Below are 14,196 nucleotides of genomic sequence, written 5' to 3' on the forward strand. Positions count from 1 at the left end.
AGAGAGGGAGGGAGGGAGGGGTGTTCAGCCTGTTATTGATTTCATTCTACTCTCTGTAGGACTTGAAGGGTACATTGGCTCAGGAGCTGGACTTTGAGAACGAGGCCAAGAATTCTGAGAGGTGTGCGGAGGAGCTGAAACACTTCAGTTTTGTTGTCGTACCCAAAGTGTTCTGGGAGCAAACCAGCAAGGTGAGGTCCTTATTAATGCTACAACATAACTGGACTTCCATCCTTTCCTTCGCTAAAGCTTTTTCATTTGTCCCTCCCCCGATTCAAAGAGAGTGCTGACAGCAGAGTTCTGCAATGGTTGCAAAATCAACAATGTGGAAGAAATTAAAAGACAAGGATTAAGTTTTAAAGATGTGAGTTGATGCACTCTACACGACACACGATGTTCAGTTATTGTAGAAATGCTGTCTGAAATGTCAAATATTTGTTGTTCAGACTGCAGATAAACTGATCCGAACATTTGCCGAGCAGATATTCTACACTGGTTTCATCCACGCCGACCCTCATCCTGGAAATGGTGTGTGTTCGCATGTGTTCCAGTATTAAAGAGAATATCCCTCAGCACATTTGTATTTTCTCTCTGCATAATTCAGATAACGGGGTAAATATTTCACCTGCCTCCTCGTGTTAGCATCGCCACGTTAGCACTTAGCTCAAAGCACTGCTGTGCCGAGGTGCAGCGTCACAGAGCGTCTGTTATGGCTGCAGACGTTTAGTCTCGCTACAGGTAGAACTACTGAATGATAAAGCCGAGAGGAGACACAGCTTCAAGGATAATACTAAAACGGAGTGAAATAATCCTAACTATTAGCTGGTGTTTGTTTTCTCTTCCCCCCCCCCCATCTTGCATGCTTTGTACAGAAATTGGTTTAGGAAAAGATCAAGGCTATTTGCAATCAGAGGTTTGCTGATTTTGCAAGTGTGACTTCACGAGGCAGGTCGTTCCATATCATTCATAAATCCTTTGTGTCGGCAGTTCTAGTGAGACGAGGCCCCGATAACAAGGCGGAGCTGGTGCTGTTGGACCACGGCTTGTACGAATACCTCAGTCAGCGGTAAGACTCGGCTGAGCGCGTTGAGCAAAACCCTGCGAGAATACTCCGTTATCAGCTCTAACTGTGACCTTTTACCCCAGTGACAGAGTGGCCCTCTGTAAACTGTGGAGGTCCATAGTCCTGAGAGACGAGGCAGCAATGGAGAAGTACTCCAGTGCTCTTGGTGTCAAAGGTGAGGACGCTTACCCTGAATGCAGCGTGCCAATAAATGCTGTACGTTCCCCTGAGAGCTACAGTTTGTCCCGCTTGTCAGGAATTTACTAACTTTATTACCGCAGATCCCCTTTTCTGTTGCGCAATAAAATAATAATTACATCTCATCTAATTTGCTCTGCAGAGTACTTCCTCTTCTGCGAGATGCTGCTGCAGCGACCCATCAACATGCGGGAGCTGGGTCTGTCCAACATCCTGAGTCGAGAGGAGACGACCTACATGCGTGAAATGGCCAGCCAGCGCTTCGACAGCATCATGAAGGTGCTGAAGTCCATGCCGCGACCCATGCTGCTCGTCTTCCGGAACATCAACACGGTCCGAAGCATCAACATCACTCTGGGAGCACCGGTGGACCGCTACTTCGTCATGGCCAAGAGGTTAGTGCGGCCGCTGGTCGCAGTCCAAGGACCAGTGTGTAGGATTTAGTGGCATCTAGCAGAGTTACACGTTACACACTGGACCTTCAATGGGCAAAGAAAGTTTCCCACAGCACAGAATGATCCTACTATGGAACTCCTGGGATCACTTTGGTTAATTCAGTGCCAGTGACTCACTGATTACTTGGCTACCTTACCGGCTGCAAAAAAACAGTTCACCCATTTAAGTCACAACAACTTTAACAGGACTTAACAACCATTGCATGGGTCTTTTGTTACAGGATGTGCCATTAAAAACTAAAAAACTAAGTTTAGTGAATAATTGGTACTAAACTGTCACCGATAAGTGGAGAAGAGTTTGAAACCGCACTTAGAGCTCCATGTTGGGAGATAAAATAAACCGGAGCCACAGGTGAGCCCTGGGCTACAGAGCAGTGTGTTGTCTGCTGTGTTGTGGATACCCTATTGGTAAGTGTGTTGCTGAATGTCACAGGCATGTTAAAATATTGGCTTCCACACTGACAGTGTCCCTGTTGTTGTTCAGTGCGGTGCGAGGCTGGGGGAAGATCCAGGCAGAGAGGACGGGGATGCTGCCTCGGCTCTGGGTCTTCCGCTGGGTGAGGGCAACGTGGGAGAGCCTCAAGTTTGAGCTGGCTCTGAGGTAAACACTCATTTAGTTGGTGTCAATAACACAGTTCACGTTCTGCAACCGAGGTCGCCGATATTAACGACCCGACTCCTTTGCAGATGGGAGATGGCGGTGGTGAACGCGGCGCGTTCCTTCCTGAGCCTTCTGTCGTACTTCGGTGTTATATCTCTGGACGCAGACATGTACGAGTACCTGAGATAGTGCACGATGAAGGAACGGAGAACAGGGAGCTATTCCGAACACAAGTTCATGCAATCCAACAGCAGGGAGCCCATCACTACCACAGCAGCTCCAAAAGCTGCTAGTACCGCTGCTGCTCGAGCACGAGCACCATTTCCACACCAAATCAGCCTGAACTCTGCTGGCAACCCTTCAGGATGGGGGGAGGAACTGCAGGACTGTAGCACCAACAGACTCCAGAGTATACTACTACTGTAATGATTTTAATTAAATTAATTATTATTATTGTTATATATTCTTTTAACTTGTTTTAGTGTAATCTTAGTGCAGCAAGTTGCTTTGAAATTCACATTTTTAAACTGCAAGATTTTATTCTGACAGTAATTTGTAGCAGCTGCAGCTTCCTGGCTGAGCAACACATCAGATAACTCTATTCCATGTCCAATAACTGCACCGTTGCTACATAACAAGCTACACACGACTATGCCAAGCTGCATCCAGGGACGGGACAATATACAATATTTTCGCTCACTGTGATAAACTCTCAGATAAGTATATTGTGGTGGATTTTCATTGTGATGGATTTCTCAACCAAATGGAAGGTAAAGATTCCTTTAGTGCCATTTCCAGATTTAAAAAATGTAATAATATCGCAATGATATGAGTTGCAACTCTTTTGGTCAGGATAATTGGGACATAAAATGTTCATATGGATCCGTGCGTAGCTGCATCCCCACTGAATGAGAGTGAATGTTCTCTTTAAGGGTTGCACTGAAGCTTTAATGACTGCAATACAGAAGTAAACGTTACTCAGTCTGTCAGCTGTTCTGCTACAGGAGTATCCTTCCAGTTTAAAGGAACAGTCCAGTGCCATCTAACCAAACGTTTTAAAATGATTTTAACAATGTTAATAAAATGTTCTACCTCCTTTTGTAAGGCATTTCTGTCTTTATCACTTAAAGCTCAATAAACGCACACACACAAAGCTTGTGTAAATTACTTTTACTGATTTTTGTTTTTATACAAAATATCCCTAAGAAAACATGGCTGCTCTCTTCTTTTTTTCATCTAACAAGTAAGAAAAACAAATCAGGTTTGCACAAAGATGGCCATAACAAAACATTTTCTCCATTCAATATAAAACAGCATTCAGTGCACGAGACGTGGGAATGTGGCTCTCAGAAATGAGCTGTTACTCTGTCGATGTCCAGAAGGTCATCCAGGATCTATTGACGAAAAGGAGGACAAAACGAGACGGATGTTAGAATACTGAGGACTGACTTCCCAGCGTCCTCTCTGCGGTCAGTGTACTCACTATGTCTTGAGTGGTACCGATCTTCTTGGCCAGCTCGCTGCGCTCCATTGTGCTCAGGTAAAGGTACTTGTTGAGGAGTTCTCCATCCAGGATGTTTCTCACAGCGTTCTGCAGGCTCCGTCTGTCACTGTGCAGCATTCTGGACGCGGCATATAAAAGGGTCAGTTACATCAAACATCAAAACTCCAAAGACCACTAAAGATACCAGTTCAAAATATGAGATGATGCCAAAATGGGACAAGAACCGGCAGCGGATACAAACCTGAAGGCCTTTGGGTTGAGACCAGCGTGATGAGGCAGCATGGTGTTCAGAGCATTTTGCAACATCAGCAGACGGCGATAAGTCTTCTCCTGCATGGGGAGGAGCAAGCCCATTCCACCGTCTAGGGTTGCTGTGGGAACAGATTAAAAAGCAAGGATTAGTCCACATTTAACATTTTAGGATTTGCAGCTGGGAGACTTTCCCACAGCTTCATTTAAGGGATTTAAGTTTACACTGATGATGAGAGAGGGACGAGCGTCTGCGCTGTGGAGGTCTTTGAAAGTTTTTGAAACGGATGGCAAAGTCGCCATTTAAAATGACTACTCAGCGTCGGTCGTTCCTTCAACACTGCAAATTTAATGACCTTTCTTCAGAGCTGTCATTACGATGAATTTGTGAAGAACAAAGAGAAACAGGAAACGGCAGCAAAACATATGACCATGACCCCGCCCCCAGGGCCACGGGCATCAATCAGAAACGCGTGGAGTGTGTTAATCTGGACAACTAGCAGTTTTCCTTTGTTGAAGACGTCTGGATTTGCAGACCAGGTTCACACACTACATAATGCCCGGTTACAGGTACAGGTACATCCTGTTTTGGAATATTTGATCAAGTTATTAAAGTGGAATGTCTCAGTGTTCTTTGACTTTGGCTTTAATTGCTGTACAGTTGTAGAATGCACTTACTTTACATTATCCCTGTAGACAGAGATTACATTTAAGTGTCATCCAAGACTTCCAACACCTAACGTAGGACGAATTTTATAGTTGGAATGTGAACGTGTATTTTTTGTCTGCGTGACGTGGGTCATCACGACGAGCACGAATGACCATACCTTCAATCCAGTACAGGAGAGACTTGATGATGAAAAAATATGTGCATATATCGAGCGTGACTGGAGTCTTGGCCACTTACCAAACCACGTGATGTGCTTGTTGTCCCAGGTCAGAGCCTTTTTGCTGCTGGCGTCCAGAGCTCCTCTGCACGGCATTCGCCAGAAAGTGTTGATGTTAGCTCCGGCGTTGAAGTCGGCTCGCCTCAGCAGGCGCATTCCTCCAAAGCTCTCTTTAGCTGCAACCACAGACCACACACCATCACAGGGCTGCATGTGCGTTTGACACAGTTACATTATGTTTGCACAACCGACAATATGGCATACCTTCAGGTAAATACATATAAACGTAGAGGTTCTTGTCTCGATCCGACACTAAAGGGAAAACAAAATAAAGGTGAATGAGGACAGAAGGACTTTTTTTCCTTTGCAAATATTTTTGAATTCACTTCCAAAGGGCATTACAAACATTACCCAAGAAGCCAAGCTGGTTGTTATCCACCATGAATTCGATGCTGTAAACCTCCAGGGGCTTCGCATCCTGTCGCCAGAACAACAAGAGAACAGTCAAATTCCAACAAAGACAGCGAGCAGCGGCGCCGGCTCCCCTCAGGATTAACAGCACAGGAGGCGCCACCGACACTCGCTGTACGTCTCAATCACTAAACTCTCCAATGCGTGTACTGCAGCCTACAGATTACAGTTCATCTCCCTCTACACTAACAACGCCTGATTGGTTGGAAGAGGGACGAATTAAATGCGTGCAATTACTGAAAACTCTCCCAGGTACAAACTAATCCCTTTGAAACTTCTCATTTAGTAGATGACTGCTTCTCACCCTGCTGACGAGTGACAGCGTCTTGCTCTCCTCCTGGTAGCGGAGCAGTGAGATGCTCTTCATCAGATCGGCGGCCAGGATGAAGTTCTTGATGCTGAACATCTGGTGGATGTGGAGCTGCGTGTCGATGAAGGCCATGCCCGTCAGGTCGTTGTCCTTCAGGACCCACAGGAAGATCTGCAGGGACATGGAGGGAGATGACACCCGCTTTGTATCAGTGTACGCCAGAATTTCAAGAGTTTTATATTTAAGCTCCAGTGTAGAGTTTCCTAGCGGCTGTAAGGTGAGGGCGTGGCTGAGACCTTCTGTCCGATGGCGGACACCAGGTACCCGTTGCAGTGGCACAGAGCTGTCACGGGCCCTTTCTGTTCCTTCTCGTACAGCACTTTGAACTTGTTCTTGGTGAGGGGCTGGCCGGGCTCGGGCACCACTTCAATCACATCCATGATCACAATCTGTATCAAACAAGAAGCCATCAGATTCGTCTTTTCATTTCTTAGTGTGGTCATTTTGTACAAACGGCGTGTGTGTGGCGGGTATTAGCTGTGTGCTGCTCACCCGGCCCCTGCAGGTGACCTCCTCCCCCTGCATCAGGCAGGTCCCCGCTGCCACGTAGCCCTTCAGTCCAGATACCGTCTCCTGACTCCTCAGTGCCACTGTCTTCATGCAGGTCACGTGTTCCCACTCCTCCAGGTCGATCCTTGGGAGACAGAGAGGGTTCAGGTTTGTTTGTGTGGATCTTCATTAGCTCCTGGACTGTCACAGTAGCTACTCTTCCAAGTTAACTTATTAACATGATTTGCGTTCTTCACAAACGCACTGCAACAAGAGGAATCTCAAGACAGTAAAAAGCCTTGTTTCTGGGAAATGAGTCTTATTTTTTGTCTAAATAGAAAAAGAATCTTGTGAAGCGTGTTTTGCATGAGAAAAGTAATCTGGTTTTAAGAAAACATATCTAACTTTGTCTTAATAAGATATTACAGCTTATACTGAGCCAGATTGAATCAGTAACAAGTTACAGCAACGGTTGGCATAATATCCCAGCAGAGGAACAAGATTATTTTCCTTTTTTTAAGAGTAAGACCACTTGCACAACTTCTCAATGTAAGAGAAAGTAGTTTTGTCCCAGTTGTAAACAACAAAGAGCTTAAAGCTTAAATAAAGTGACAAAAATACTTATTTTAAATAAGTTTCCATTGCTTACAATAAGCACAACTTGCTTAAATTCTTAGCATTTTTTTCAGTTTTAGGGTCCATACGGTCTTTCAGTGGCTAGATTGTTATGCTAGTTTTAAGTAGGAGAACTGATCTAATCAGCACTATTTTGTTATTAACGGTTAATGTTGGTCAGACTGCTGCTGTCAGTCCCTCGTGCTCAGTGTTATATAACAGCCAGAGCAGACAGGAAGTTTCCCCTCACTGATTGATACATTTGATGTGAAAATACAAAGAGATGTGTATATGTTCTCTTTAAAGAGTCTGTATCAGTGTATTTTGCAGGGGTTCATATTATTTTTATTATAGCATTTAGTGCATATTGGAAATCAGAATGAACCTAACGTGAAGAAACAACCAGAGAGGCAAACACAAGCAGCAGCGTGGAAAAAGTGCCAATGCTGCCTTATTTTTTAGGTACCTTCATGAATGACTGATCACAATAGAAGAGGGGGCATTAAACGGTACACTGGCAGCTGACACTGCGGGACAACAACAAGCTAAGAGAAGAAGCAGAGCTAGAGAGGATTTCCTCTTTGCTTTTATTAGAGGGGTGGCACTGAAAGATTAACCAGTGCCAAGCCTGCAAAAGTTGTTTTGTTGTCCCAGGTTAATATTACACCTCGGTAAAAAAAAGCCTATGTTTGCCCAGCACTGTCCCATTTCTCCGTATTATACTGGCAGAGGTAATGGGGAGCTAATGGTAATGCAGAGCAACTCAATGACCAGGGACTTGGATAAATGAGCTGACATTCTCAACTGCCCCTCACTGAAATGAGGGAAAGCAGCCATGTGAGACTAAATTAACTGTCTACAACTTGGACAAATGAGCCAGGATTTTCAATTAAGCAGCACAAAGACACCAGTGGGACCAAAAGAAGAACACAAAACTGAGCTTGTGCGGAGCACTGTATCCAGAGGTGCCTAACGTCTATTACAACAAGGCTTTCTTATTGATTCTGCACAGTGCTCTTATTTTTCAAAGGGAGAGAAAGAAGAAAGAAGACAACAACGGAGTGTTTTGTTTTACCGTGTGTTGGGAATGGTCTCCCAGCTGACTGGAGAGATGAGCTGGATGGAGAACTTCTCCTGCTGAGGATTTATGTAACGTTCATCTGCAGGGTGACAGACGAGGAACAACCGTTGGGTTTGTGTGAAGGAGGAAAATAAACAGCCAAACAGGACACACGTTGTTGCAACGTTGATCTCGAGTAAATGTACAGTAAACAATATCAGTAAACAATAACAGCGATCTTTACATAGATTTGCTTCATTCCTTCAGCTCCAAACTTAATATAACTTCCCTACTACATGTTTACTGCTATCTTCAAGTCAGAGATTTCATCCAGGAGTGTATCACAGCATTCACAATAAAGCCAAAGATTTTTTACGATTTACTACTCATCTACAACATCTGATCTCCGGCTTCGTCACAGTAAACCATTAGCTGAAGGTGTGTAAACCGTTGTTGACATTGCTTGATGAGACCCAGCAGTTTAAAGCATGAGCTCTGCTGCTATGTTGTTGCTTTAATCTGTGTAAAATCGGCCTTATCCTGCATACTGACTGACATCCTGGCAGTCCCCACCCATGTGTGTTTTTGTTTTTTTTTTGTTGTTTTTTGTTTTTTCAACCTTGACCCTGCTGGCGTTCTCCAGTTTGGTCAATATTGCTGTCAACCTGCAGCTTGGGACTGTTCCTGGAAGTGCTGGATATGAACCCACTGTCTTTCTTTCTGATACTTTGTAGAGTGGTACTTTGTCTATTGTGCATTTGTTTGCATTTGTTTTATTGTAAAAAGGAAAGCCAAAAATAGAATATTAAAAAGAAAAGAGTGTGTGAAAAGTAGTTCTCAGAAGCAGAGCTCAAGAAGTCTAAATAGTGGTTGAAACAGTTAGCTAAAACTAATTTATGAATAATTGAAAGAGCTGAAATAGTTAAAAGTAATGGATAAATTACACAGTAGCTAAACATACAGACAATAGAAACAGATTAAATAGTTAGCTAGTTAAGTATTTAGTAAACAGTTGAAATATTTCACAAAAAGTAATAAATATTTATCTATCTATTGTTTATATATATATATATATATATATTTATTATTAATATTTATTCATGGTGGGTGGTGTTAATGAACAGGTACATTAGTTCATCTGATATGGCTGTGTGTGTGTGTGTGTGTGTGTGTGTGCGTGTGCGTGTCTGACCTCGTTCTATGGTTTCATACTCCTTCTCCTCTCCAGTCATCCTGGGGATGCGTGTGCAGAGCTCTTTCACACTGGTGCACACAGCATACACCTAAGAGGGAAAAAAGCCAAATCACAGACAAACTTCACAAAACTTCACATCAAAGACTAATCCCTTCAAAGTCCCCCTCATTGATTTTTTTCTCTCGCAGTAAGAAAACTTTAAGGCCAGAGGGGTTTCACCTCAAACTTTTTCAAAGCGGCTGAATCGATGCGCTTTTATTTTGCATTGCGTTATGCAAGTGGAGGTGTGTGAGTGCAGGGAGTGTGTTTGAGCTTGAATTTGTGTCGTGCAGCTGCTCTGGGGCCCCTGGTGCTGTGTGGGCTGAGTGAGAGGAGCCTTGCCTTGGATTCGACGTGGTAGGACACGTAGTGGACGGTGCACCTCAGTGGGATTTTTCGGACCGGCCAAGGGGCATCATAGGACAGATAAGTGGGCAGGACGCTGATCCTGAGCTCGCCCTGTGGGGGAAAACACACACACACAGACACACACACTGAAAACTGTCCCAGGAAATAGAAACTAGACAAAAGAAAACATGAAAGAAGCAGAAGGTTTACATGATTTCTCAGTGACAAAGTTGTAATAATTCAAACTAAAGTGTCTGGACATAAACCGATTGTTTTTACCATTTGCAGTTCAATTTAAATGTGTTTTCTAAAGGTAATAATATAGCATCCTTTTTGGAGGGAAGCTGTTGGCAGTATGTGATGTGATACCAATAATTATTACCTTCAAAATTGCGCATTGTACTGAAAAAAGTCATCAGCGTTTCCAGATTTGATGTGTTTCAGTGTGTCTACATTCTTCCTGGAAAAGTTTAAAAGCCTCCAAAAATGTTTTACTGACAAAGTCCAGGATAATAATGTTGATGTCACTGCAACTACGAACATAATAATTATTATCATTCATATTTCTGTGGAATTCTTATCTTTTAGTAAAAAATCTAAGGGGGAGTAGACGGTGAAGACAATCTCCTCAACAATACAACTACCAACTCCATCACTACTGAGAGGGTATCGTCTGTGTACCTGTTTGTTGAAGTACAGGAACCCTTTGGGGCAGTTGATGTTATGGAAGGGTGAGAAAGACTCGATGGAGCCATCAATGCTCATGGGGTGAAGCCTCATGGCTCCACGAGAGGTGACCAGCATCCAGTGAGGAGACGGACCGCAGATAAACACCTGTGAGGAAATGTGGGGAGTTATTTGTTTGAACCAAAGAGTACGTGATGGGACAGTTTAAAAAAAAACACGCTTCTTCACCCCCGAGTATCCAGAGATATCCTCAAAGTATCTGAATCGGGCAATGCGACTTTTCACAGCTGAACTCTCCTCGGCGGCTCCGCTCTCTGCCTTCTTATCTTTCTTGAGCTTTGATTTCTTTTCTCTGAAGTTGATGTTGTGGGGCACCTGCGCAGGGTAAAGCAGCACAGTAAAGACTCACTTCACTCAACCTCCACATGATTTAGTCCATCTTTATCTCGCCGTCGCTCTTACTTTTTTGAAGCGCACTTTCAGGTTGTTTTGCGGCTGCTGCTGGTCGTACGGGAACGCTTCGTAGATCAGAAGCTCCTGTTCCACGTGTACCTGGAAAATATCCGTTTCTTAATCAAGTGAAACACAAAGAAGCGCTTTAAAGAAGTCGGCACAGAGGGGGCTCAGAGTAAACACTCACCAGTAAATACGGTCTGCTGTGATTGTTGCCAAGCGAAACCAAAGCCACCTCTTTGACTAGAGGGATCTCTCCCTGACGCGTTACTTCCTCCTTTTTACCCTCCCCCTGTGTTGCTGATTGGCCAGACGAACTGTCCACCAGCACTCTCTGACCGACTGGAAAGTTTTTCACCAGGAACACCAATCTCCAGTCTGGGAGCTGGTAAATCTGTTCAAATACAAAACAAGCACAGTGAAAGAAATAAGTATAGAAATGCTGATTCATCTATCATAAATATCTGCTGATGTAGCATACAGCCCATACCTCCATCACGCCATTCTCCCTGGTGATCATGCACCAGTGGCTGGGCTCCGCTCTCGAGCTTCCATCACTCCCAAAAGGCCCTAGTGCCCCAGAGTTGCGGCTCATCTCCTCCCTTGAATGCGCCACACTGGCGTTTGAGTCTCCATACAGCATTTCCTCCTCATCATCCACGGCGTTACTGCACACACATTAAACCAATCAGTCAATCCATAAATAAAGAGGACGTGTGGTGCCTGGCTGTGTGTGTCAGTATGGAGGAGATGCTCCTACCTGAGGTCATGGATGATGGTTTCTGCTTCAGACTGACTCCTGATGATGGTGTCCTCTTTGACAGAGCAGCTCACCTTGTTTTCTGTGGTGAACATTCCACTTACGTCTCTGTACGCACACAGCGCGATCACACGCGATTGCTGTTGAATGACACAAGTATTAAGCAAGTTAATTACTGTTACAAGCTATTTAAGTGAAGTGGGTGCATTTAGTTTCTAAGTGAGGGAGTGTAATGATGCTGATTATGATTAGCAGAGAACTGAACTGCAGAGAATAAGCACAACCCGCCGGTCTACCGCAGGAGCATCAGTTTGGCCAGCAGGGGGCGTATTTGTCAAACAAGAAGCCTCTAATAGGGCCGATGAGCTTGATCTACTCACGGTGGGGATCTGTGGTTTCTGCAGGGCCAGCCGGTGCGTCTTCCCCATGTATGAGTCAGTCTTCAGCACAAACATGGTGACCACTCCCTCTGCAGTCATGATGACCACAAAAGGGTCCGCCACGGAGCAATGCACTATGGGAGAGCCCAGGTCCACGGGGATGAAGTGGAGCTGTGTGACTGAAAGCAGAATCAAAAGAAAACATGAAACAGGCTGGCACTATGTTTAATACCTTCAATATGTCATAATGTTAAAAAAACTAAACTAAAGCCAAAAAACTCATATTACTGCTTTCTACTGCAAATGTAAAAATATTTGTATTCTTTTTTTGAATTCCTTTTAAACGCTTCAATCACTGAATTCAACTGGCCGATATTTGAAACAGGCGTTTAATTCCTTTTGCACAAAACTCAGCAAAGATGAGAAATACTAATGTAATGACAAAGGTTTAAACATTTATATTTGTATAGGCGATCTAAGCAGCTTAGAACTCACTCAAGCGGGCCATCCAGCGGGATTCAGGAGGTTTTAAAAATCCAAAGAATTCCTATAAAATTCAGACCAGGCCTCCAACTGAGACCCTGCTTTTAACTCAAGTTTCACTGTAACTTTTTTTTTTATCCTATTTTACCTCCTTCCAGCAGCCGAATACCCATGGGGGAGACTTGGATGATGTACTTGTTGTCACCGATGTTTCCAGCAAACACAGTGGGTCCCTGGGTAGCGAACCCACTGGTGTCCAGCTCCATGATCTCCTGACCTGTCTGAAGGATCTACACAAAAACACAGGTTTACTTTAGTTACAGTCAGTTTATATTAGCATTGTTGTCTCTCTTTGCATTTGTTCAAATTACAATAGACCTTTTTAACAGCAGCCACTCTGACATTAAAGAGTAGGGTAAACACAGATAACACTTATTAAGGCTCTGTTGCATTTCCAGAGACCAACATGCACAACAGCAGCACCCTGACTCTGACCTTTAAACAGAACCTTAATTAGTATCATTGGTAACATCTGTGTTTACCCTACTATTTCCTGTCTAAGTGGCCGCTGTGAAAAAGGTTGCCTGACATAAGATGTGCATTGATGTGTTTTTACCATGGTTGAATCCTCTCTGCTCAGAATGAGAAAGCTGTGCATCTTCGGATCATCCTCCAGAGGAGGCTCTGCCTTCTCCTCCTCCTCTTTCTCCTTCTCCTCTTTGTCCTTTTCTCCCTCTTCACCGTCCTCACCCGTCTCCGCCCCATCCTCTGAATCATCGCTTTTTGCAGCCTGGGAAAGGAGCAACAAACATGTAAACAAAAGAAAAGGCGCCACCATAAACGAGTGAATATGTTGAACATTGATTAGAGTGAAAGCAGAAATGCACAGTACTTTCTGGTCTTCCTTGACTTCATTCGAGATGACTGTCCACATGTCGTGGCAACCTGGCAACTCAAACGTAGTGACTACTTGTGGTCGGATGCTTCTCTGAGAACAGAATGGAAACAAATCAAAACAAAGTGCATGCCCAGCCTTTCCACACTTGCATATATAAATATGTATAAATACCCCACAACATGCTGGGGATAGAACTGTGAGCGTGTCAGCTTGTGTCTGGGGTGTTTACAGGCTACTCCGTCGTTCTCTGAGGCAGCCCTGGTAGACCCAGACTTTACTGTAGCACCATCACAGGACCTGTGGCAGACGGCCCTCACGACCACAGGTTTTAGGATGGTGCATTGACATTTTACCATGCTTATACCAAACCAGGTACACATGCATTAAAACAACACATAACCTCAGCGGGAGGAATTACCTGAAGTACAGACAGTGCGCCGTTCTTGCCGAAGCCAGAGCACACCACAACCTCCAGGTCGGGCTCGGGGTTGCTCTGGAACTGTGGGTGAGATGTGAGAAACCCTTAAAATGCAATTCTTGAGAAAGTAGGTTACATCTACAGAGGCACTATGAAGGGTTTTAAATGTGTGTACCTCTTCAGACAAGAAGGCAGGTTCACCCATGGAGGCATTTGAACAAGGTCCGATGTTGAGTATGCTGTCACACACCTGTATGGAAACACAGACCGCCCTCAGTCACCTTCCACAAAGATTTGCATTTACAGAAAAAAAAATTTATTTACCTCAAAGGAGTAGGTGGCCAGCTGAGTGCCTGACTGGGCCTCGCTCCCGTACACTTCTATCTCATCCACCTCATCTGACATAACGAAAACGTTGAGTGAAACACAGACTGGAAGATCACACACACACATTTCTGCAAAGTCAAAAATAAAGTTTTAACATACCTGTCCAGTTGGTGGAAGATTCTACTCGCTTCTTTTTGCTTGGTGGTTCATCCTGGAAATTCATTAGTAATGGTAAATGGTAAATGG

The 14,196-nt window shown here is 44.2% G+C and overlaps 2 protein-coding genes across 2 annotated transcripts in view; one reads left to right on the forward strand and one right to left on the reverse strand.

Moving 5' to 3' along the window:
* Window positions 1-3,439, forward strand: part of adck5 (aarF domain containing kinase 5) — an 8,737-nt gene extending 5,298 nt beyond the window's left edge. The window contains exons 8-15 of the mRNA XM_035681399.1: window positions 60-191; window positions 281-364; window positions 447-528; window positions 988-1,066; window positions 1,147-1,238; window positions 1,404-1,656; window positions 2,201-2,317; window positions 2,404-3,439. Of these exons, the coding sequence (XP_035537292.1) occupies window positions 60-191; window positions 281-364; window positions 447-528; window positions 988-1,066; window positions 1,147-1,238; window positions 1,404-1,656; window positions 2,201-2,317; window positions 2,404-2,506 (942 nt within the window). The 3' untranslated portion in view covers window positions 2,507-3,439. The remainder of the gene's footprint in view (window positions 1-59; window positions 192-280; window positions 365-446; window positions 529-987; window positions 1,067-1,146; window positions 1,239-1,403; window positions 1,657-2,200; window positions 2,318-2,403) is intronic.
* Window positions 3,440-3,492: 53 nt separating this feature from the next.
* Window positions 3,493-14,196, reverse strand: part of cpsf1 (cleavage and polyadenylation specific factor 1) — a 14,166-nt gene continuing 3,462 nt past the window's right edge. The window contains exons 13-38 of the mRNA XM_035681398.1: window positions 14,110-14,161; window positions 13,948-14,021; window positions 13,799-13,873; window positions 13,624-13,704; window positions 13,200-13,295; window positions 12,924-13,097; window positions 12,456-12,597; window positions 11,825-12,003; window positions 11,445-11,584; window positions 11,175-11,352; window positions 10,872-11,078; window positions 10,694-10,783; window positions 10,460-10,606; window positions 10,226-10,378; window positions 9,539-9,655; window positions 9,155-9,245; window positions 7,978-8,062; window positions 6,291-6,432; window positions 6,035-6,187; window positions 5,733-5,909; window positions 5,369-5,435; window positions 5,222-5,269; window positions 4,978-5,133; window positions 4,063-4,192; window positions 3,801-3,939; window positions 3,493-3,711 (exon numbers count right to left, since the gene is read on the reverse strand). Of these exons, the coding sequence (XP_035537291.1) occupies window positions 3,664-3,711; window positions 3,801-3,939; window positions 4,063-4,192; window positions 4,978-5,133; window positions 5,222-5,269; window positions 5,369-5,435; window positions 5,733-5,909; window positions 6,035-6,187; window positions 6,291-6,432; window positions 7,978-8,062; window positions 9,155-9,245; window positions 9,539-9,655; window positions 10,226-10,378; window positions 10,460-10,606; window positions 10,694-10,783; window positions 10,872-11,078; window positions 11,175-11,352; window positions 11,445-11,584; window positions 11,825-12,003; window positions 12,456-12,597; window positions 12,924-13,097; window positions 13,200-13,295; window positions 13,624-13,704; window positions 13,799-13,873; window positions 13,948-14,021; window positions 14,110-14,161 (3,141 nt within the window). The 3' untranslated portion in view covers window positions 3,493-3,663. The remainder of the gene's footprint in view (window positions 3,712-3,800; window positions 3,940-4,062; window positions 4,193-4,977; window positions 5,134-5,221; window positions 5,270-5,368; window positions 5,436-5,732; window positions 5,910-6,034; window positions 6,188-6,290; window positions 6,433-7,977; window positions 8,063-9,154; window positions 9,246-9,538; window positions 9,656-10,225; window positions 10,379-10,459; window positions 10,607-10,693; window positions 10,784-10,871; window positions 11,079-11,174; window positions 11,353-11,444; window positions 11,585-11,824; window positions 12,004-12,455; window positions 12,598-12,923; window positions 13,098-13,199; window positions 13,296-13,623; window positions 13,705-13,798; window positions 13,874-13,947; window positions 14,022-14,109; window positions 14,162-14,196) is intronic.

Source organism: Morone saxatilis, unplaced genomic scaffold (genome assembly GCF_004916995.1).
Source record: "Morone saxatilis isolate NCDOM2014 unplaced genomic scaffold, NCSU_SB_2.0 Contig9, whole genome shotgun sequence".
Taxonomy (NCBI): Eukaryota; Metazoa; Chordata; class Actinopteri; family Moronidae; genus Morone; species Morone saxatilis.